This window comes from Cydia fagiglandana, chromosome 21, assembly GCF_963556715.1.
Source record: "Cydia fagiglandana chromosome 21, ilCydFagi1.1, whole genome shotgun sequence".
NCBI classification, from domain to species: domain Eukaryota; kingdom Metazoa; phylum Arthropoda; class Insecta; order Lepidoptera; family Tortricidae; genus Cydia; species Cydia fagiglandana.
In genome coordinates this window covers 9,912,594-9,937,724 of record NC_085952.1, presented here as the reverse complement: position 1 = coordinate 9,937,724, position 25,131 = coordinate 9,912,594, and the positions used below count along the sequence as shown (strand labels likewise).

At 40.9% G+C, this 25,131-nt stretch overlaps 1 protein-coding gene across 1 annotated transcript in view; it reads left to right on the top strand.

Annotated features, from left to right (window-relative positions):
* Nucleotides 1-24,641, top strand: part of LOC134675278 (uncharacterized) — a 41,526-nt gene extending 16,885 nt beyond the window's left edge. Inside the window, exons 2-6 of the mRNA XM_063533499.1 lie at nucleotides 14,845-15,230; nucleotides 17,777-17,944; nucleotides 19,988-20,123; nucleotides 20,817-20,959; nucleotides 21,481-24,641. Of these exons, the coding sequence (XP_063389569.1) occupies nucleotides 15,005-15,230; nucleotides 17,777-17,944; nucleotides 19,988-20,123; nucleotides 20,817-20,952 (666 nt within the window). The 5' untranslated portion in view covers nucleotides 14,845-15,004 and the 3' untranslated portion in view covers nucleotides 20,953-20,959; nucleotides 21,481-24,641. The remainder of the gene's footprint in view (nucleotides 1-14,844; nucleotides 15,231-17,776; nucleotides 17,945-19,987; nucleotides 20,124-20,816; nucleotides 20,960-21,480) is intronic.
* Nucleotides 24,642-25,131: the final 490 nt, after the last annotated feature.

Sequence of the window (25,131 nt, the reverse complement as noted above, 5' to 3'; positions counted from 1 at the left end):
CCGGAATGAAAAGTTTGAGTTGGTTTGAGAAATAGAAATGAATAAATATTTTAATACTTTTGAAATGGGTGGGTCGGGCGGGTGGGTGTCTAACGCGGCACCCCATGGTCGCGTATTAAACAATGAGGCATTAGGCATGGGTAGGGGTGAGTAGATAAGGTATCCCCCCCCTCCTACTTCATAAAATTCCTCTCCTTCCCCGTCCGGCATGTCGGTAGAAAAAAAATGGTTTGCTTGTGTCAGGGTATGTAATAAAGTATAATAAATTGGTAACACTTCACTTTATACAGGAAGTGTTAAAATAAATTACCTACCTCTCAAATGGAGCATGGTGAAAAAATAATATGTGGCTGAGCGCTATGCTAATTAGTCATAGTGTAGCCTAATAATAATTGTAATAATTGATGAATTTGCTACCCTGTCACAAGTAAACTCACAAATTAATTAATATTATATTTTTAAAACAAATAATTTCACTCAATTTTTTAAATATTAAGTTTTTTTAAATGACAAAAATTTTATAAATTTATGTTATCACTCTCCCAAGCTCACAGTAACCAGGCTATATATTGAATTTAAGCTTTGTTCGGGCGCCATTGTCGTGTATAAAAAATGATATTGTTGTGTATAAGAAATAATAAGGTTTTTAAAATGTTTAAATAATTAATGGGAGTGATGCCTCGGATAAGATCCGCAGTAAAACATTGGACTATTGGAGTACAAGGGTCCTCTTGTTACTCTAACCTGGTTAATGGGAACTTGATAGGATATTGAAAAGATAAAACCAAATATATGACATGCAATTTAATACAATTCGCTAACTACTACAATGCACTCCGCTTTAGGGCGGGCGCTGCTCAGAATACAATCGGTTTCTCTAAACTGTCGGCGGTTATGTGGTGACACTATAGTAAACCTTAATCTACGATCGCGAGAAGGACGAGATGCGGGGTTTTGGCCAAAACCTGGGATAAAAGTCTAGTGCACTCACGGGTACCGAACGTAGCTATCATCCACAGGCCCGCTGGTATTTAACGCAGCAGGCGGATCGCTGACGGTGGGCGACGGGCGTTCCTCAAGCCCCGGCTTTGGCAAGCCCGGGCGAGAACAACCCGCGGCGCTCAGGAGTTCCACAAGAAGGACCCGCGCGATAATACCTTGGGATCGTCGGACCGCGGCAAGGCTGTCCGACACACGGCTCGCGAGTCAAGGCCGTGCCCTACGGCTTGATGGTGGCGCCAACGTGTCACGCCTCGGAGTCGACAGGCCACGCAAGCGAAGGGGAGGCCTGTGTGAAGCACCTCGGGATCGCCGGGCGGCACGCAGTCCACAGGCCCTGGAAACTGCGCCCTGCGGTGAAAACCAGCGTCCCCACGACGCTCAGCACATCAGGGAGCGCGCGACGGCGCTCGGAGCAACACGACCGTCGGCCATGCTTGCGCACGCCGGCGGCACGGAAAGCACTCGGTGGGCTACGCCCTTTTCGCGCACAACACACACACACACGGCGCACTTTACATATATCCCAATCTTCCACCGGCCAGGGCAGGCGGCGGAAGGGGGCGAGGCGGTTTATTTCGATATTCAATTAGGAGCTGTATAAATGCTAGCGTGCCCCAGTTCCAACTGACACATCCATCGTCGATTCTAGAAAAATCCCCAGCCCTCCGTTTCGATCCATATCGACGCATCAAACGTCAAACCAACTTAAACCTTTTCCAAATCATATGACTCTCGAAAAAATATTAATGCTCATTAATACTTGTAATATTTTAAGTGGTTAATAATAATTACTAATAATTATATTTTTGTCGTACGTTTTCTACCTTGTTTCATTCAGAATACCTTCTTTCCGATGCGGTAACTAAACGCATAGTCTACTCTCTGACAGTTCTCCTGTCAAAACTCCAACCTTTTGACACCTTCATATTCACTATTTATGTTTCATAAAAATTCCGAAAATGATTCTAAAATACTAATTAAATTAGGATGTGACCTATTTGAGCAGTTAGGGTAGACCAGGGGGATCATTTTGATATGCATGAAGCCAGGTTTGGTTCAACAACCCCCGCGCAATCTGGGTGACAAGTTCCGTTCAAGTGGCATACTCTTTAGACTTGTTTCTTCGAAACCAGTTAACCAGGAGGCAGGATATGCTGATCAACCTACAGCTGAGAAGGTACATTATAGTTTTACATAAGTGTCATACTCTGGTGTATGTTATTTTGTTGGAAATGCGACAGTCATGTTGTACCAGTTATCTTGTATGGAAAAGCATGTATTTATCCTAGGCAAATACGTAGCATCGCTACAAATTTTGGGTTATAAAATTACTAATATTTATATCGTCAAAAATATTTTGATAAAATATTAATAATACTTAGGTACTTACTTAATTCGATTTGGCGATTTCGTAGAAAAAATGTGACGTCACACAGGGGGGGAGGGGTTTGCCAAATGTGACCAAGTGTGACAAGGAGGGGGGAGGGGTCAAAAAACCTAGATATTCGTGTGACGTAATTAATGGGTGACCCCATATTTCACACATCTAATCAATCAAGAAGTCTGTCTGTGTGGAAAGAGAAGAGTCGTAGAATGTAAGGGAGCCCATACATTCTACCACAGAATAAATAATAGTACTACCGTACAGAAAGGAAACTTCCTACAAAACCGAAGTTTGACTGCGGTTCAGGGTCAAATCATGCTATCCCTTTCTAACATATGGCACTAACATATCCCTTTCGGTTATTTAGGGTTGTCAAAATTCAAGTAATTATCTTATCTGTGGTCGTGCACGCACAAGGATTCAAGGAAGTCAAGTGGTGCCAACCCTAAAAATTGCTCGGAGCAATGCAGGCCGCGTAGCCAAGATGCCGATCGCTTACGCTCCGTAGCGATCGAAACGCAACTGTCACTGTCGCACTTATATGGAAGAGTGATAGAGAGACATAATGCTTTTCGTTGTCGAAGCGATAGCGATTGTAACCTTGGCTAGGCCGGCTGGGCTATAACCGCGAAAATCAAAGTTCGCAAATTGCGGGGATTTTTCTCTGTCACTCTAATTACGCCTTCGTTGGAGTAAAAGAGAAAGATCCCCGCAATTTGCGAAGTTCGGTTTTGGCGGTAGCCCCTCTGAGCCGAGCGGAGCCGAGTTTGGCCGAAGTCAGGAGTTTCGCACTCCTGATTCTACGACTCTTCTCTTTCCACACAAACTATACATATGCGTCGTAACCTTACAAATTCCACAAATGCAGTTAAAACTGAATGTTATGCATAACGGATCGATCCCGTTAACAGCCCGTGGCCGATGGGCAATAATTAACGATTGAGGTACAGTTGCCGCAATTAACAGTTCCGTTCGTGTATAACACGAACTGTAACACATGTACAGTCACCTGCAATTATATGTTACTCTTCGAAGGCCGCAAAAATATGTGACACGCTCTTATGGCTCTACAAATAAGATTGTGTCAGATATTTTTGCGGCCTTCGTTGTGTAACATATTATTGCAGGTGACTGTACAGTCAGCTGGTCAGTCAGATGCTCAAAATAATTGGACTGTGTTATGGAATAACGAACTAAGTAGTTCGTCATAACACAGTCCAATTTACAGACACTCTTTAAGTGCCATCACTGCCATCATAAATGTCAATTTCTAGGAAATATCAAGTTTAAATACGATTAGGGAACAAATCAAATTATTTTGTCCAAGGCACGTTCTGCTCGCCCTTAGAGTGGGTCAAAGGCTCTTAGTCTTTCAAGGATAGCATACACCAGATAATTTACCTTAGGTTGACAAAACCACTCGATCTAGAAGGAACCCACCGTCAAAATCAATTCCACTACCAGCATGGTGGTTGTAAATCAGACCGTGGTAAAGAAACAGCGGCCATTTTTACAATGTTTGACTAAGCACCACTTGCACCATTAACCTTACCCATAGTTAACCGGTTTAACCTGGAGTTACCATGGTTACCAGTACAATTTGACAGTGGGTTAACGGTTTAGCGCCACTTGCACCATCCCATTAACCCGGAGTTAACCGGTTAAACCGTTAAAACCCAGTGTCAAATTGTACTGGTAACCATGGTAACGCCAGGTTTAACTGGTTAACACCGGGTTAGTGGGATGGTGCAATGGCGCTTATCCGGTTAACCCTAGGTTAGTGGGATGGTACAAGTGGCCCTAAGAATTCGTATTTAAGGTACTATTCAATTCAATTTTTATCATGATTAGAGCAAGTTTTCCGTCGGACGTTCCGGTTTTGAACTACAAGTAAAAAACTGAAAAGAGCAAAATTTTTCGACAACTGGAAGAGAGCAAACTCGGATTACACTAATTTAGGACCAAATAAAGGCATTAAGATTTTTTTTTTTTTACAATATATTTACACGGCATTACAGACAAGCCAATACACCGAGAAATTAAACATTGCAACACACACAGTATACAAACACATGAAATATATAAGGTGACATTAAACGTAAATGCTGAACAGCCTGTCATACGATGATTTCCAGCTTGCTGGGAATTAATTCCTTGAAAAAATCTAATTTGATTGGCCTCTCATTGGGTTGAATGCATTTAGTAAAACGGCGCAATAAACTGATATTTAGATTCATGCTGACCACAACTTATGATTAACGATCTTCCAACTATGCAATACATAATCAATTGACCATGGGTCGATGGGCAATAAGCAAATGGCCGAAGCTGCGATGAGTGTGATTAACCTACTGTACTGTTAGTTTAATAGTTATGCTTGCTTGCATACGAGTATGATAGTTTTAATGTGTTTTTTGGTAAGCCTTATTGAGCTTACTGTGGGACTAGGTCGATCTGTGGAAAATTGTCCTATAATATTTATTATATATGTCGGAGAATGGCTGAAATGTGCCATCTGTCGCCTTCAAGAGGCGTTTTATCATGCAAACCTTGACAAATGGAGCAAACTAGGGTGTTACGTACACCAGGCCCCCTAGCCAAGGTTACAATCGCTATCGCTTCGACAACGAAAAGCATTATGTATCTCTATCACTCTTCCCCATTAGTGTGACAGTGACAGTTGCGTTTCGATCGCTACGGAGCGTTAGCGATTGGCATCTTGGCTACGCGGCCTGAGTGGCGTTCGACGCAGTTCCGCTAAGACGTCATAGAGTGCGCTATTAAAACAATTGAAGTCGAGAACAATTGAAGTTATGCTGTCAATCAATCTTCAGAAGAAGCACGATGAGAACGAACGGGAGAAGATGACGTCTGTGTCAAATCCACTGGTTTGCTTAAGATAAGAAACGTATCGCGTGCTGTGATTTGTAATGAGTCTTGTGCAGTAAAGATTGTGAGTTGAACAACGTATTTCATTGAAGGCCCTCGTCATCATCCACGATTGAAGGTTCTGATGTGCTGCAGATAGTATGATACGCCCACAATTCCCGACATATATTATTAATCGTTCATAACGCTTTTCTAAGAGACTTACAGAACTGCAAAACATTGCATGCATTGCGGCATGGCATGGATGAATTCATTTATAAAGTGGCTGTTTTTGTAAACATCCCTTCAATTTTACAGCCGAGTGTAAATCATCATAATCATATCAGCCGGCCCCGGCCATCAAGGTAGTTATTTATTTGGTTGGTTAACTACCTAATAAATGTTTTGAATACCTGAAAAAAATAACATTGTTTACATTTATTTAACTACCTAAAGAATAACACTTTAGACATATCACGTGTTATACGCGTGTTTTCTTTTTACTTATCACAATAGATTTATTTCTCGAGGCATTGAGTGTTTTCCTCCCGTCTCGACTTAGGACAAATTTCTCGAGATTTCTCGCCTCGAGAATTCTCGAGCAGAAGCCCTACTATCACTGCAAAAAAAACATTATGCGAATTCAAATGCCCAACGGGTATAGTACACATGTATAACAAGTAGAAATGTCGATCAATTACGCACGTTATCGTTATCGCCGATCTGACTTTCCCATAGCGAGCTATGAATTATACATGATCCGCCCGTGCGCTTGGAGTCGGGACGGACACCTATTTTGTATTGCTTGTATTTTATTGCTTTCTCCATCAATTCATATAGGTATTCCACGGAGTGAGTCCGCATACATAACAGTAGTCGTGTATGGATATTTCATTACTTTATTCACGATATTTACACCGCATTGGAAATTATGCATAAAAAAAATCACATCATACACACATAGCATACACATATGAAACTGTTCGTCATGTTTGGAATTGTTATCTGGCCCCAATTTCACATCGGTGACAGGTGCGACGAATTGTAAAATCACTGCTGTTGACGTCACAGGCATCCATGGGCTACGATTACCACTTACCATCGGGCGGACCGTATTCCTGTTTGCCACCATCATTGTATTATTTAAAAAAACTTTATTATATCGGAAAAAAACTGATATTTCTCCTGCGAAGTTTCTGACAATTGTCAAAGATTCAGAAGAATTGTAGGTAATTCTTGACAGGTAATGAGTTATATGTCGGAATTTCGTGACAATTGTAGTGTTTCTTGTGACAATTGTCATAAACTTAGCAAGAGTAATATCTGTTTTTTTCCGATATCATAAAGTTTTTTTTAATAATACAATGATGGTGGCAAACCGTAGCATATGGATCCCTGTGACGTCAGCAACAGTGATTTTACAATTCGTCGCACCTGTCACGTTGGTGAAACAGGGGCCTGATCTCTAATATTATTTCTCGATTTCTACTGTGTTTCATTCTTTCATCATGCATTTTAGCGTCAGAGATATGTATTATGTCAGCGGAACTATTTGCAATTTCAGAAGCCATGTCCTATTCGGTTAACTTAAAACTTAAAAATGTCGTGATACTTACGGACAGCAAAAGCGCGTTACAGCACATAGCTCGCTGCGCCTCTGGACACAGAGGCACAGCGTTAGCGTACACTGTGTTGCATAAATTAAGTACGATACCCACTGATATGACATTGAAATTGCAATGGGTCCCCTCACATATAGGGTTAAGAGGCAATGAGGAGGCCGATGCCTTAGCAAAAGACGCATGCACAAAAGGCGCGGATGTGTATATCTTTCCAGACTTTACTGAGAAACTACATAAATATAAAAGAAAAATTCATTCTGTCTGGAAAGAACACTTTGATGAACGAAGCAAAGAAAAAGGCGTGTGGTATAAGACGATGCAATCGGAACCTCCTCATGTACCTTGGTTTACTAACAGTAATTTAAGCAGACAATTAATTAAGATAGGTTTAAGATTGCGTTCCGGACATATCCCGTCAAAAAAATTTGCCTACTTAATGAAAAAAGAACCATCCCCAAATTGCCAAGTTTGCGATTCTGTTGAGGACGTGCAACATATTTTGACGGAATGTGCACGGAATGAAAGCGATAGACAATCGTTACTAACTACCCTCAAGGTAAATAGATTAAATATAGGTGCCTTTCAGAGCATCTTAACGGTACCGACCTCAGAAGAAGCTAAGAAGATATATTTATATGTTATAGATTTTTTTAAACGGTACTATACTATTCCATAAGTAGCCATGTAAGAATACTAGTATAAGGTACAATGGGGCTGACATAATCATGTAACTGATTTAAGTCCCTAAATATAATAATATAGAATAAAAACAAAAAAAAAAATCATGCATTTGTTTCGCATGTCTCCAGTTTCAATGCGGTGAAGCCTCAGGTTGCAGGGGGCTTCTTCTTTCTCTAACTTGCTACACCTTCATCTCAGTCTAAAGGCCTGTGCACACCGGCTGCGTGTGCGTGACATGCACGTGCGCGTGCGGCGTTGTAGTCTACAGACTCTTATGAGAGACGGCACACCGCTTGCGTGACGTGTGCGTGTGCGGCTCCTACATTTTAGTGCACGCGCACGTGCACGTCACGCACACGCAAGCTGGTGTGCACAGGCCTTTAGGGTGGTAATCCATCTGTCCAATATCTTGGTCCAATGTCATTGCGTCTCACTCTCATTAAGCAAAATGTGAGACAAAATACACTTACGGCAAAGAAATTGGACAGGTTGAATACCACCCTTACGTAAAACCATGTCTTATCCTCTAGTCGCCCATACGTCAAACCTAGCCAAGCAAAATGATATTTTATTTTGTCAACACAAAGTTCAAATTAGAATGGAACAGGAGACCTTTTTATAGGTCTCTGGGCGGCTAGAGGTTATTGGGGGTATGTGAACTTATTGTCTAATTTTGCAATTTCTCAAATATCACATCGGTAACAAATACTTGTCAGACCTGTCTATTACCGGCCAACGGATTTGTCTGCAAAAAGTGAGACAAAAGAACCCGTTTCGATTTCAAAATCGAGTCAGTATGGTACTGGGTTAATAATACAGGCTTAACCGTCGCGTGTGATCGTTATTATAACGTAACTAGTTCTTATCGCTTTCGTATTAAGGTCGATATTTGAATGATTGCGTAAGGCGCTAAACGTGTGTTAGCGCGTCGAAGGAAATGTGTAATTAAATGAACACTTCATGGAATACAGATACATAAGAGGGGAAAGACAACAGCATCAACTAACGTAAAAATATGGGTGCATAAAAATTACTCTATGTCCTATAGTTCTTAATTCGCTGTCATAAGAGCTATGGGACATATTTTTGAGTACAATGAATTGACCCACCCTTATGTAGCGTTCTCTTGCATGCCATTTATGGCTCCTCTACACGATGGGCCAACGCCGGCCACTCCAAGGGACGCAGCCATGCGGTAGAATGAGATAGCAAAGGTTTCTTGAACCTACTCGGGTAGGGGTAACTAGTGCAACATGTCTGGATAATATATTTTGTAATTGTGAATGTATAGATAAGCAAATATTTAACTGTTTTTATTCTGATCATAGCGGTCAAAGGGCTGTTTTCTTAAGCGATATTCGTGATACTCCACAAACAATAACATATAGACCCATTACTAGTAGTCGCTTGGAATTATTCAAAAATGAAATTCAAAAAAGTCTTTGTAGGTTACCATTTTCACATTACAACTGTAATAATTTGTATGAAGATGTTTTTAACGTAATTCTTTATCATTTTAATCAAAATTTCAGTATGAAAACTATTAGTGGGTCAAAAACTAGAACAAAGTTTAGTGAATGGGCTACTGCAGGCATTTATAAAAGTAGAAAAAGGCTTTATGAACTTTATAGTGAGAGAGAGCTGAACAAAAATACAGATTTCCTGGACTATGTGAGGAACTACTCAAAAATCTTCAAGAGAGTGTGTTTAACAGCCAAAGCAAACTATACAAGTTCTAAACTGAAAGTGTCGGACAACAAAGTGAAGACAACATGGAATATTATAAATAAGGAAGCTGGTAAATGTAAATCACGCGATTGTCAAGTCAACATTGTCTCGGATAAACAACAGACCATGTCAAACAACGATGTTGCCTCGGCATTCGAAGATTATTTTTCTAAAATAGCTATTAATACCACGAAATGTCTACATTCATCTTCGTCTCGAGCTCATTCCTTACTTTGTGCTAATGTTAAGAAATGTAATATTAACTTTGAGTTTAGTCTAGTAGATTCAGCAATTATTGTTAAAACATTCAAGTCACTCAATTTAAAGAAAACGGAAGACTTATGGGGAACATCCGTTAGAGTCATTAGTCATGTCTTGGACGTAATAGCGCCTTACTTAGCCGTAATCTATCTATACATATAATAAAGCTGTAGAGGGTCGAAAGTCTGTACATGGAAGATATTTGAAAAAAAGTTGGCTGGGGATACTTAGAATCGATAACAGAACACGTTCCAATAGTTTTTAGAATTTTTGTCTGTTTGTCTGTTTATCTGTTTATCTGTTTGTCTGTTTATTTGAACGCGCATCACGTGAAAACGGCTGAACGGATTTTGATGAAAACTTTACTAATCTGTCGAGAAAATCTCCGGCCAGGTTATAGGCTATAAAAATTCAACCCCTATAAGGGGGGGTAGCCACAATACTAGCTTGATTTAAGTTTGCCCCTGAATCTTATGGCGCTACTTAGGAAGGAGGGGCAAACTTTTTTGCGCCTGGTTGGGACTAAATGTAACAAGACCGAAGTGATCCCATAAGTGTTCAGTAAACAAAGTTTTGTACGGAACACTAAAAATGTACAACTGTCTATCAAATTGCGTTTTTTATATCGAAAAATTTTCGAGCTCGCTTCGCTCGCGTTTTCAATAACTTTCTGCGGTATGATAAAGAAGATATTCCGGTGACAACTGCAGCAGCATTACGAGTAAGTACTCTGTTGCAACGTTACTGCTGCAGCACTGTCAATTTTCGTGGTAAAATGATGTGACTGATTTCCATGCTGAAAGTAAAAAACTACAACTGTCTATCAAATTGCGATTTTATATCGAAAAATTTTCGCGCTCGCTTCGCTCGCGTTTTCAATAACATTCTATGATATGATAAAGGTGATATTCAGTTGGCAACTGCAGCAGCATTACTCTGGTTGCAACGTTACTGCTGCAGTTACTGCAGCTACTGTCCATTTTCGTCATAAAATGATGTGACTGATTTCCATACTAAAAGTAAGAGAGTGAGGGTACGTAAGTATGACCCAACGTAGGCATTCGATTTGACTTTACGCGGACGCCCTTGAAGTCATGGAACAAATCTTGCTTTCGGGCTTGCGGCCAGCCAATTTTTTCGACATAGGTTACTGATTTTATAGCGAATTTTGCGCTCTTGCACGGCAGATTTGTCGGCCAAGGCGAGTTGCTACTTAGCCGCGATCCTGAGACCTAACTGTCAAAGTGATAACACTTTGGCAGATAGGTCTCAGGGGCCCGGTGAAAGCCGAAAACTAAAAGCATCCTATCAAGTAGCGCTTTCGAGTGAAGCCAAAGAGCGAGCAGTAGAAGAGTCGTGATTACGTGCATAGATTCGATTTCAAGCCACTCTTTTGCAGTTCAGCGTTAGGTCTTATGTAAAGCATTCTCCCTTACGGCGAAGTTGATCTCCTGCCTTAATTACACTTGGGCGTGGATACAAATCCAAGCTTTCCTCTTTCGCAGCTGGGCCTTCTGCCTTGCTCACATTTCGCCAATTCAATTCACTTGGTCAATTCCAAGCTCTGCTTTCTTGCATCTTTTCTGTGTGAAAACAACCTCGCTGAGACCCTTAAATATCGAGCCCTATGCGAAGCTAGGCTCATAGAAAACTGTCCCATCCCGTCTATGTATGAAATCCTGGATTCGCGCCTGGTTGGGACTAAAGTAAAAATGTACAACTGTCTATCGAATTGCGTTTTTTATATCGAAAATAGTACTCTGTTGCAACGTTACTGCTGCAGTACTGTCAATTTTCGTGATAAAATGATGTGTCTGATTTCCATATTAAAAGTAAAAATGTACAACTGTCTATCAAATTGCGTTTTTATATCGAAAAATTTTCGCGCTCGCTTCGCTCGCGTTTTCAATGACATTCTAAGATGTGATAAAGGTGATATTCGGGTGGCAACTGCAGCAGCATTACTGTGTTGCAACTTACTGCTGCAGGACTGTCTATTATTGTGCAAAAATGATGTGACTGATTTCCATACTAAAAGTAAAAAAGTACAACTTTCTATTACATTGCGTTTTTATATCGAAAAATTTTCGCGCTCGCTTCGCTCGCGTTTTCTATAACATTCTGAGATATGATAAAGGTGATATTCGGGTGGCGACTGCAGCAGCATTACTCTGTTACAACGTTACTGCTGCAGGACTGTCAATTTTCGTGATAAAATGATGTGACTGATTTCCATAACTATCCAACTGTAATGCGGCAATGAACGTCACTCAATTTACCAAAAAAAATTCAATATAATCTTGATGACCTTAGAGAGAGGGGGCACCATGGTCTAGAAATGCTTAGGGCATCAAAATATCTTAATCCGGCACTGGTCATTTGCGGAGTCAAACGATTTGGGACTCGCATTTTATACGCATTACCATGCCTTCCCCAAAAAAATCGAATGATTCGCGAAAGTCTCGCAACGCATTGGGGTTACAAGGGGCACGTGGTCTTCCTCAGGAGTCTGAAGAAGACCACGGTGAGTGGCGCTTTAGCCAGGCAGGCCGCTTCACTTTCGCTCGCGCGCGTATACCTTACTGTATCGTCCGATATACACCTACTACTCTGTCGTTTAAATCACGTGTATAATTTGAATAAGGGCGAAAAAGCTATTAATTTTGGAGTGTAGTTTTATTTAGTGGCACCTAATTGTAAAATATTTTATCTGGACTACAGTCCTCTAGCATATCCATCTGTCAACTTTACTTCAAGTTCCGCCTCCAGCGGAGAGGGAGAGAAATAGAACAGACCGAATTCCACGCGGGCGGAGCCGCGGGCACAGCTAGTTTATAATATTTCAATTTCACAAGGAGTCTTTCCAGATCTTATGAAATATAGCAAAGTCATACCTCTTTTTAAATCGGGTGATTCGAGTGATATGGCTAATTACCGTCCAATATCAATACTTCCTGTAATAAGTAAAGTTTTTGAAAAGTTAATGTTAAATGATCTACTGGGTCACTTCAACAGACATACTTTACTCACAAGCAATCAGTTTGGTTTCACAAAGGGCCGTTCCACGACCGATGCTGCTTCGGTACTTATTAAACATATTTATGATATTTGGGAAAATTCTTGTGATGCAATTGGCATATTTTGTGATCTTTCTAAAGCATTTGATTGTGTGGATCATGGAACGCTCATTTTGAAATTAGAACACTATGGTCTGTCAGTAAATGCCCTAAACTTTATGTCTTCTTACCTTAGCAACAGAACACAAACAGTTGTTGTAAACAAAATCCGGTCTAGCGGTACTGTAGTCCAATTAGGAGTGCCACAAGGTTCTATTTTGGGTCCATTCCTGTTTTTGGTTTATATAAATGATTTGCCATGTGTAGTAGAAAATCTTTGTGAAATTGTTCTTTTTGCTGATGACACATCATTACTTTTTAAGGTTGATCGTAAATCTACCGATTACAGTGTAATTAACAGCACACTCGTTAATGTACTAAACTGGTTTACTATGAACAATTTGCTTCTTAATGCTAAGAAAACTAAATGCATTCGATTTTCTTTGCCGAATGTTAAACCAGTCGATACTAAGATACTTTTGAATAATGAATGCTTAGAGATGGTAGATAAAGCACTGTTTCTTGGTTTAACATTGGACAAAAATCTACAATGGAGTCCTCATATAAGAACACTAGCAAACAAATTAAGTTCGGCCGCTTACGCTGTGAGGAGAATTAGACAATTGACTAATGTTGAGACAGCTCGCCTTGTTTATTATAGTTATTTTCATAGTGTAATGTCATATGGTATTCTGGTTTGGGGCAAAGCAGCTGACATACAGACTATATTTGTCTTACAAAAGAGAGCCATTCGTTCTATATATAATTTAAGGGTGCGTGAATCATTAAGAGAACTTTTTAAAGAAATTAATATTTTAACTGTAGCTTCCCAATACATATATGATAGTATTATTTATGTTGTTAAGAATCTAGACTCCTTCACTAAGAATTCTGATGTCCATAACTATAATACTAGAAATAAAAATAAGCTTGCTATCAGAAAGTTTCGTGTTCGTAAAGTACAGAAGTCATTCGTTGGGCAATGCATTCATTTTTATAACAAGTTACCTGAGGATGCTTTAAGATTACCCTTTCCAGCTCTTACGAATTACTTAAAAAAGTCATTGATGTTGAAGGCTTATTACAGAGTCGAGGACTACTTGACAGACAAACATGCATGGTCCAAACCAGAAACTGTAATAACGACAAGTAGCAATTAAAAACATTGTATTATGTGTAGAGTTAAAGGTGACTCAGCTCAGGTAAGAAAGCACATCAAATTGTATGAAAGCATCTCATAACAATCAGTTAGATTCATATAATATGTATTCTCATTTCTTTTATTGATTTTATTTTCTTTTCCTTTTGTAAGATTTGATTTGTTTTCTGAAAGAGCTACGTATTTGTGATTTCATGTGCATATATGTTTATTTTTTATATCAAATTCTATAAAGTTATGTACTCACTGAGTATAATTGCATGAATTCTATAGTAATTTAAATTGTATTAATTACTCGTAATGCATGTTAATTATAAGATGTAATAATGTTTTGAAAAGATGTGTCCCGCCGAGTTTGTTGCCGGTCCCATATTGGGATACCCTCCTCCAATTGAGGGGGGATTTAAATCTTCTCGGGGCAGAGGTGTACGGTTGGAGCCGGTAAATTTATTTGACGTTCATAAGCGCATTGTAATATGCCTACTTGAATAAACTATTTTTTATCTTTATCTTTATCTTTAATATCACTTGCTCCCTCTAACGCATAAAGGCGTCCCTTGGAGTGGTCGGCGTTGGCCTATCGTGTAGAGGAGCCATTAGAAATGAAATGGTCTAAGCGTTACCATAGACAAAACTCAATTCTCTTTGGCGTTACCAATCGATTTTGGGATTGGAGGAACTTATCGTGTTTATGTTAGATTTTATGATGTCATTAGGTATTTCTTTTACAAATAAATATGATTCATCGGAATTCCTTTAACGCGGTTGGATAAATGTGTATTAAGTTTAAATACACAATAGGTACTATTATTGTCAACAATGCCTGTACTTTTACGAATTTAAATAACATCACGTAATCTAGCGTCTCCTCATACTTTAAAATTCAAATTAACCTCACTCATTCACTCACCGTGCGAAATTAAATCGCCATTTGCAATTCAAACACCACAAATTAACAATTAGCTAACCTAACACTAACGAACTTGACTTTTGCGTAATAAATTTTCTTTCTTATTGTTCCAGCTTTTCCAACGTGGGACCGTTCGAGAAACCCGTACAATGGCGTAAACGCAAATTAGAAAATCGGCTAAACAATTGGCGCGCAAAAACTCCGCCATCTTGTGGAATAAAATGTGACGTAACGCCATCTAGCGGCTGATTGGTGAACTAAGTGAAAGTGAAGATGAAGTTGAACTTGTTCAAGCGGTCGATGATTTTCGCGACCTTCTTCGGGTCGTGTTTATGTATAGCGCTGATTGTGGCGTCTTTGGGGACGACGCATTGGATAGATGCGAGGGCGAGGAGGACGTCGAACCCTCTGGATTCTGAGGGGAGGATCAGCTTCGGGCTGTTTGAGGGGCACAAGGAGCTCAACTTCGGATATGGGTGGAGGAGTCATAATTTTAGCGGTAAGTTTTTTTGTATTTGTCTATACTCTGTCCCCCTTTCATAAAACTTTACGGGCCTGATTTAGTTAAATTATGTTTTATCCCTTTCTTACAAATGCATAAGTCAAAATGACAGATAAGGACAAACGAATATTAGGTAATTGGGGTTTGTAGCGCGTTTATAAGGGGGTGTATCTTTAGGTATTTAAATAAAAGTAAACAAATATAGACGGTCAAGCAAATCTTGTCAGTAGAAAAAGGCGCGAAATTCAAATTTTCTATGAGACGATAACCCTTCGCGCCTACATTTTTCAAATTTGCCGCTTTTTTCTACTGACAAGATCTGCTTGACCAAGTATAATTTGTACATTTTCGGGTAGTTATAACATTTATTGGTTAAAAAATACAATACCGCTTGGATCTGTCACTGAACGACCTGACTTTAAGCTACCTATATTATTTGATCATGTAATGTTTTCTTCTACCCTCAACTGGCTTAAGGAACCATTTGAGGGTAGATTTTGTTAATTTTATTTAAATACCTAAAGATACAGACTAGTGTGCGTATAATTTGTTAAATATGTGTCCAGAGTTATTCTTTTACATAATTCGATAATTCTAAATGTAAGCCAGTCTGACCAATATAATATTCCTGTATATATGATTACAAAAATCAGATATATTTTGACAGTCGTCAATAGTTTTAGATCAATTTTCATTTCTTTCATTAGCCACACTGTTTAACTGTTTTTAATTTTAACCAAAAAATCCCCATAAAGACTCGGTCACACTCGGACATCAAAATTTATTTAGCTTTAAGTTTAAGCTTGTATAAGAAAACCGAGAGCATATACCGTTTTAAAATCATAACATACATTTCAATCACCAAACTCTGAATCAAAATTAACGTACTATTATCATATAATTGGATGAAATGGATGATCGACCGCATTAACCATTTAGTAAAGCTTATGCAACATGCTCCCATGCGACAATGGTCCGGTCAAATGTTCCATTCTTTTATAATGTCGCATGTTTCAAAACAGCTTGTAGTATCATAATGAGATTAACCTCGCATATGTCAGTCATTACAGATGTCGTGAAATAACCATTCGGTCCAATTAGGATTAAATGAATGACAATGTTGATGCAAGAGATATCTGATGAGAACTTCCATTCTTTGAATTATCTACTCATAATCAAATCTAGTGAAGTAGTGATGAACGAGCAGTATTGCGTGGCTTCCAAACCTCGTCTCTTATAGCACAGAATAAATAATAGTACCTACTACCGTGCAGAAAGGACACTGCCTACAGAACCTTAAAAAGTTTGACAGTGATTCAGGGACGAATCATGCTGTACCTTTTTAATGTACGGCACTATCCCTTTCGGCTATTTAGGGTTGTCAAAATTCAAATCTTAGGTATCTGTGGTCGTGCAAGAAAAGGGACGTCAAGTTGTGCCAACCTTAATAATTGCTCGGAGCAATGCTGAACCGAAAGGAGCCGAGAATGCCCGAAAGGAGGAGTGTCTCCCCACTGCTTATAGTAAGATTTTATTAAGACAGATAGATAGAATAGATAGAATACTCTTTATTGGCACACCTCAGTAAAAATATACAAAAGAAAAGTACAATTGAAGTGTCCGAATGACACTTAATCGTTGTTCTTAACCTTCTGATATCTTGATAAATAGCACATTGTTGATGAAATGCACTCATTTCTATGTTTGCATAACTACGCAAAGTAAAAATGTTTCCTGTCTATATCTTTTTAGGGAAGAAGATTTTTTTTATGTTATACCTTATAATTATTAATTGGATAGGACCGATGGATCATCCTCACCGAGACGCCTATGTTCCCTATCAGCCCGTGGCGTAAACCTGCTCTCCATTTGAAACCAACTAACTTAACAGGTTAAGAACTTAAAGTCCATGGTCCTCACTGATGGGTTGGCACTTTTCACTGTGAATCCTTGGAAAAAGCAAGATATTTTGGCACATTTGCAATGAGCACTGGACATGTATACGCGCATTGTAATATGCCTATATTGAAGATAAAAATCCTCGTCATGTTTGTCAAATGGTACAACAATTTGCGTCCACGATATTCACATTTTCCTTACGCCATGTATGGCTGCTAAAAGCCATTGATAGAAAGTGTGCTTTAAACACAATGCCCAGATCACTCCACTCGTCACTCCATCAGCACTCCACATAGAATGAGGGTGGTTCTTCTGGAGAAGTTATGCTTATTAGTTAAATTAGCTTCTAGCATTATGTAGTCCTCAGCAAGAGTGTCAGCAGAATTGTTTCTCTCCACATGGAAGCTATTTAGTCTAACTTAGGGGTCAATCTAAATTATCGGACACCGAGAAATAGGTCAGATTAAACTTTAAGATTTCACCGGGACAGTTGCAAAATAAGTTAAAGCTAAAAGCGCGCTCAGATCTGGTGATCTCTCCCCGAATGCGCCTGTCTGCAAACTGCTTTCTTTCGTGCGCTGTGGAGCGCTAGCGACGAATTCACCAAATCTGGAAGTACCTTAAAATAAATATTATGGTTTCAGTAAAAGCGGGCACTCACCCGGCGCGGCGCTGGGCTTGGATGGGCACAGCGGCTCAACTAGCGGCAGCACTCGTATCATGTGGCGGCGCCTGCGTACTGGCCGCTTTAGGGTCTGCGGCGCGCACGCGGGCTATGCCGCGCCCGCTCATCATCAGCAACTCGCTGGCAGGTCGGTACACAACAGTATATACTCCAGCTACTGGCCTCACTCACTGAGCTTAGATGGGCACAGCGGCTCAACTAGCGGCAGCACTCGTATCATGTGGCGGCGCCTGCGTACTGGCCGCTTTAGGGTCTGCGGCGCGCACGCGGGCCATGCCGCGCCCGCTCATCATCAGCAACTCGCTGGCAGGTCAGTACACAACAGTATATACTCCAGCTACTGGCCTAACTCACTGAGCTTAGATGGGCACCAGCTCAACTAGCGGCAGCACTCGTATCATGTGGCGGCGCCTGCGTACTAGCCGCTTTAGGGTCTGCGGCGCGCACGCGGGCTATGCCGCGCCCGCTTATCATCAGCAACTCGCTGGCAGGTCAGTACACAACAGTATATACTCCAGCTACTGGCCTAACTCAATGAGCTTGGATGGGCACAGCGGCTCAACTAGCGGCAGCACTCGTATCATGTGGCGGCGCCTGTGTACTGGCCGCTTTAGGGTCTGCGGCGCGCACGCGGGCTATGCCGCGCCCGCTTATCATCAGCAACTCGCTGGCAGGACGGTACACAACAGTATATACTCCAGCTACTGGCCTAACTCACTGAGCTTGGATGGGCACAGCGGCTCAACTAGCGGCAGCACTCGTATCATGTGGCGGCGCCTGCGTACTAGCCGCTTTAGGGTCTGCGGCGCGCACGCGGGCTATGCCGCGCCCGCTCATCATCAGCAACTCGCTGGCAGGTCAGTACACAACAGTATACACTCCAGCTACTGGCCTAACTCACTGAGTTTGGATGGGCACAGCGGCTCAACTAGCGGCAGCACTCGTATCATGTGGCGGCGCCTGCGTACTAGCCGCTTTAGGGTCTGCGGCGCGCACGCGGGCTATGCCGCGCCCGCTCATCATCAGCAACTCGCTGGCAGGTCAGTACACAACAGTATACACTCCAGCTACTGGCCTAACTCACTGAGTTTGGATGGGCACAGCGGCTCAACTAGCGGCAGCACTCGTATCATGTGGCGGCGCCTGCGTACTAGCCGCTTTAGGGTCTGCGGCGCGCACGCGGGCTATGCCGCGCCCGCTCATCATCAGCAACTCGCTGGCAGGTCAGTACACAACAGTATATACTCCAGCTACTGGCCTCACTCACTGAGCTTAGATGGGCACAGCGGCTCAACTAGCGGCAGCACTAGTATCACGTTGTGGAGCCTGCGTACTAGCCGCTTTAGGGTCTGCGGCGCGCACGCGGGCTATGCCGCGCCCGCTCATCATCAGCAACTCGCTGGCCGGTCAGTACACAACAGTATATACTCCAGCTACTGGCCTCACTCACTGAGCTTAGATGGGCACAGCGGCTCAACTAGCGGCAGCACTAGTATCACGTTGTGGAGCCTGCGTACTGGCCGCTTTAGGGTCTGCGGCGCGCACTCGGACTATGCCGCGCCCGCTCATCATCAGCAACTCGCTGGCAGGTCAGTACCATCGCCCACACTGTTAACTGTACATCGGTGGACCTTATGCCTTTTGTAATAAGGTAGTTAGGAGTGTTGCTGTTTGTACACAACAGTTTATATGTACCTACTTCAGCTACTGGCGCACCTCATTGGGCTTGGATGAGCACAACTGCTTAACTCTCGGCAGAGACAACTTCGACAATTTAAATTGGTATTTAAATGACTTAGGGCCTTTTGCCTTCATCCCACTAACAAGGGATTAAGCGGTTAAACCATTAACTTAATGTCAAATTGTACTGGTAACCATGGCAACTCCAGGTTTAACCGGTTAACCCCGGGTTAGTGGAATGGTGCTAGTGGGCCTTAGGGCCCTTTGCTTCATCCCGCTAACAAGGGATTAAGCGGTTTAACCATTAATTCAGTGTCAAATTGTACTGGTAACCATGGTAACTGCAAGTTTTACCGGTTTACCCGGGTTAGTGGAATGGTGCAAGTGGCCCTTAGTTGATATATAGACAATAATTAATAGCTTGTGTCTTTGAACTTTAATTCATTCAGCCACTATGTCATATAACTTACCAGAATATTTGTCATTCCAGTACTCTTCACCCTCGGCGCTATTGCAGTATGGCTGACGGAGTACTATCTACGATTGCAGCACAATGTGATGTCAGACGAGGACCTGGCTAACACCTGGAGCTCTGACGGCACTGCTGACCTGGGGTTATCTTTCTGGTGAGTCCTAATACGATCTCGCAGGAAAAGCCGTGCACAGAGTTCCCCTCGAAATGTCGTTACTGATTTTGTGATACTTTTGAGCCTTATACTAGCACATAATAATAAATAATTATACTGCCTCGATAACGTGTGTTAACATTGTCATGGCAGGTGTCCGACCTCTCTACAATAGCAGTCTCATTGTCCACCCAAACTTCATTCTATAGACCGGTATACTGTTCACTTTTTTACAATAGTCCCAATCCCAATGCCTGCTGAAACCGGTTCATGGGTGTCTATAGTGTTGCACCTGTGAACGGGTTCCAGCAGGCGTTCTACATGACATTAAAGCTCTCCAAGGGGCCTCTACGTGTTGAATCTGTATCCCCACGCAAGCCTATCAAAAGTCCAGGATTTATAGGCCCGTGAAATCCAAAGTGGAGTACAAACAATAATTATACTAAGTACAGAAGGATCACTCTCTAACAAAATGCGTCTATTGCGGGAGATAGATAAGGGCAAGCATGCATCCGTCCCGTAGCGGTGCGCGGCTACTTCTTCCGCTGGACACCAAAATTGGCCGCATGTACTTGCAGCGACGGAGTGAGCCACGCCTGATTTTAGTTAGATTAGTAGCGCAATGCCCCCCCTCCCCCCGCTAGCAGTCATACGGTATACAAGCATCTAATCAAAATATGTTTCACATTCCAGGCTTGTGGTTGCCGCGTCCATATCTGCGTTTGTGAACAACGTTTGCATCATGGTCGCCATGGCCGACGAGCGAGATGCAGATACCATCGCTCCCGCTCTAGAGGAGAAGGTCAACGGGGCTATCATGCTATATTAACCCGCTGGTAAGATCCTGATCCTATACTCAGTTGCTAAAGTACGCTAAGAACGAATAATTTCGTACATTGACCTGCCTGTTCCTATCTCTATCAGAAGCGCATAATTATATTGTTGTCCCATTCGCTTCGCACAATGTCATTGACGGCCGGCATCATGGGCATGCGTGTGACAGAGATAAAACAAAGATCCGCGATCTCGCACACCCACAGCCGTCCGCTTAGTACTATTGTAGGGGCCAAACGAACGTTCCGATGGGATAATAAACCGAGCTGTCAACAAGGATGCGGCTAAAGACGATATTGCTTATCGATTATCGATGAATTACGCTTGCTCGATGAAACAGTATTATACATCTGCATTTATTATATAGTACCGCTTGCTTCATTAATATGTTTAAATATAAATACAGCAAAAAAATAACATTCCGTTTGGTGGGCGTTAATAGGCGAGTTGCCTTTAATGAAATGCCTACTTAGATTTTCATAGTACAGTAAATACCTATTAAAACACCTGATTTCTGTTTCAGGTCTCGACTGCTGAGAGAAATGAACAGGAACCAATCCGTCCATTGAAACCACACAAATAATCGGCACTACTTTGAAAAGAACTCGTATCTTGTTCTGTCAATGAAAAGAAAAACCGGCCAAGTGCGAGTCGGACTCGCAAACGAAGGGTTCCGTACCATTATCTATAAAAACGGTCACCCACCCAAGTACTGACCCCGCCCGACGTTGCCTAGCGTCGTTTTTGACCGAACAAACGTGATTTTTTACCGAAGGGTCAAAGATCACGTTTGTTGTATGGGAGCCCCACTTAAATCTTTATTTTATTCTGTTTTTAGTATTTGTTGTTATAGCGGCAAAAGAAATACATCATCTGTGAAAATTTCAGCTGTCTAGCTATCACAGATCACGAGATACAGCCTGGTGACAGACGGACGGACGGACAGCGGAGTCTTAGTAATAGGGTCCCGTTTTTACCCTTTGGGTACGCAACCCTAAAAATGTGGTGTCTATGTATGGGATGCACACAGAGTTACCTACTGCCTTTCAACTCTGAGTAGGTAGCAGTGTGAGATACGAGATTTTTTCAAAGTAGTGCCTTAATGTTGGTATACAAAACGTTTGCTTTAAAATAATCACTAAAACTAGCTCAATACATCAAACTCCATTAATAATGTAAGCTGTTTCTTGAGTTAATGTAAGTTGTAGGTTTTGAAGGCTGAACGTTAGAGATAAGTTTGTGTAGTAATTTATATTACAGTAACATTTAGTATTTTTAGCAACTTTTAGATTTTTTTTGGTACTTAAACTGACTGAGAATCTCTATATTTCATTGAGTATTTTTTTATAGAAAGGGTATGTAAAAAAGTCCGTCCATTACAATATTATCTTGTACAGTCAGCAGCAGAAGTTGCTGAGCGGGCGAGGTGTTCAAAATTACCTTGACACGCTCTTATTCTCTTAACAATAAAGACGCGTAAAGATCATTTTGAACACCTGGCCCGCTTAGCAACTTCTGCTGCTGATTGTACAGATGTAGTAATTATATTCCATCGTATTTTCACGGAAACGTACGAATGTGTCTTGCTATTTCAGTCAGTCTCCGTACAAAAACTACTGAAGTTGAGTTGATTGAAGTCGCATGATAAATACGAAAGTTTCCGAGAAAATACGATGGAAAATAATTATGCACTACATCTGTATCTCACATATCTTAGATATTTAGAGAAATTACTTATGAAAACGTTGAAAATACTTATCTCCTTGGATTTCAGAATAAATACTGGTTATGTCCTTTTGTAAATTTTGAAGTCCCTATTATTTTATTACCAATGATATTTATAATATAACTCAAGAAAGGTTATAGGCGTTTCAAAACTCTTATGGCTCCTCTACACGATGGGCCAGCGCCGGCCACTCCAAGGGACGCATGTATGCGTTAGAGGGAGCAAGTGATATTGCTATCTCATTCTACCGCATGGCGGCGTCCCTTGGACTGGCCGGCGCTGGCCCATCGTGTAGAGGAGCCATTAGGCAAGCTATAACTGTGCACGTGCTAACGAGCTCCCGCGCACCGAAAGAGAAAGAGACAAGCATATGGTCAACTACGAGTGTAACAAAGATGCTATGCAAAAAAATTATTAACAAAAACAGTAATTCATACTTGTAGGTACTGAAATAAATATGGAGGTTTTTGTGCTCCTTATGTATGAGTATAACCTATCTATAGTTTAATATCATTGTTTATTACCTCAAATATTTTAAGACAATAAGGCCCACTTGCACCATCTCAATAACCCGGGGCTAAGCGGTCAAACTGTTAACCCAGTGTCAAATTGTACTGGTAATCATGGTAACTCCAGGTTTAACCGGTTAACCCCGAGTTAGTGGGATGGTGCAAGTGGCCCTAAGTGTGTTTTTCAGATTGATTAAAAATAAGTCATCCAGAAAGACTCCGACTTAAGTTTGTCTGATAGCTTTTGTCTTCTGCGTCTATGTAAACCGAATAAGCCCTCTTACACGTATACATACAACGCGTCTGGCCAACTCTATTGTAACACCTGCAGAAGAGTCTTTAAGACCAAGTTCGGCCTGGCCAGCCACATTTGGGCCCATAACAGGCGTAATCCGTATTTTTTTTTGAGGTCGCCGTCATCGAAATCGATGAGGAGGACTATTTATATATGTAAACCGACGTAAAGCTCGCTCCACACTCGTGAGCGAGTGTGGAGCGGGCTTAACAGTAGGCCTACCGCGAACACCGATGTTTGCAAATTGCGGGCATCTTTCTCTTTTACTCCAATTAAGGCGTACTTAATTAGAGTGACACAGAAACTCGAAATATACGAACTTCGATTTTCGGCCCGGTGCTCGGCTTCGTCAGATATAGGCACTATATACTTAATGGTATGTAAATAAAACATACCTAACGTTATTTAAACTTAATGTACGTATTTGTATTCGTCCAAAGTTATAACTGTCAGAATGACAAAGCTCATGACAAGTCTGCACTGAACTCAAAAAGTAAAAGATTAAAAAACGAATGACGCGACCAAGGTTCTTTGTGTTTTCCATTTTTGGAAGTGTAACATGGGGATCCTATCTCATCGCATAATAATTGATTGTCATAATGTAATGTTACGCATAAATCTCTTTTCGCATGTTTTTTCTCCAGCTGAAACAGAAAGTATTTACGAAAATATTTTGCATAGGTTGTGTAGAATAGGGTAGGTTAGGTTTGTGTTATAATTTTTCAGAAATGTTAATATTTCCAGCACAATAACCATTATGCGAAATGACTTTTATGCGTAACATTACATTAGGACAATCAATTATCATGCGACCCAATATGGACCCTGTAACATGTAGCCTATACTTTGTTCTCCTTTCATCAAAATTGGCTCAGTAATTTCGAACACACGCAACAAATGTCCCACCACCAATATGTACACGAAATAGTTGGAAATATGTAGTACAAAATATCGGAAAGTTGTGAATTCTATACATCCAAACAGTCCAAAAACATGATATTGTTTAGTTTTTAATGTATGTTAATATGTAGATTTGTCATGGAGCATGTTAGTCATAATTTATATTAGTTGTGCCATTAGAATAAGTTTTTTATAGACCTTTTTTCTTAACTGTTGTGTAATAATTTTCCGTAATTAAATACTAATGATATTTATATTGTATTTTTATTTTGTAATTAACCTTTGACTTTTGAGCTTTTGGAACCTCGTACAGTGGAATCCGTTTATTATGACTCCGCTTATACTGACCAACCGCTTACTATGACGTAATTACTGTGCGAAGTTTGGTTTTCATATAAAATTATCTGTGACAAAGTCGGATATAATTACTTCGCTTATAGTGACAAATCGCTTTCTATGATCTATAAATCCTATTTTTATGAAATTATGTCCAGTTATTACTGACACATTCGCTGGCGTTTTCGTGGCCATCCACGTCTCTCTGTGAGGACGTTTGGTGCGTGCGGTGTTTTAGTTTTGATTCCCAATGACTAGTTGATAATTAGTACAAGGTTAGTAAATTTCATCTCTGACAGAGGATTTTGAGATTAATTTGGAAAAAATAAGAAGTTAATCAACTATGCTTTATATGACATCCGCTTAGTATGACGGATTTGTCATTTCCCTTCGATGTCATTATAAGAT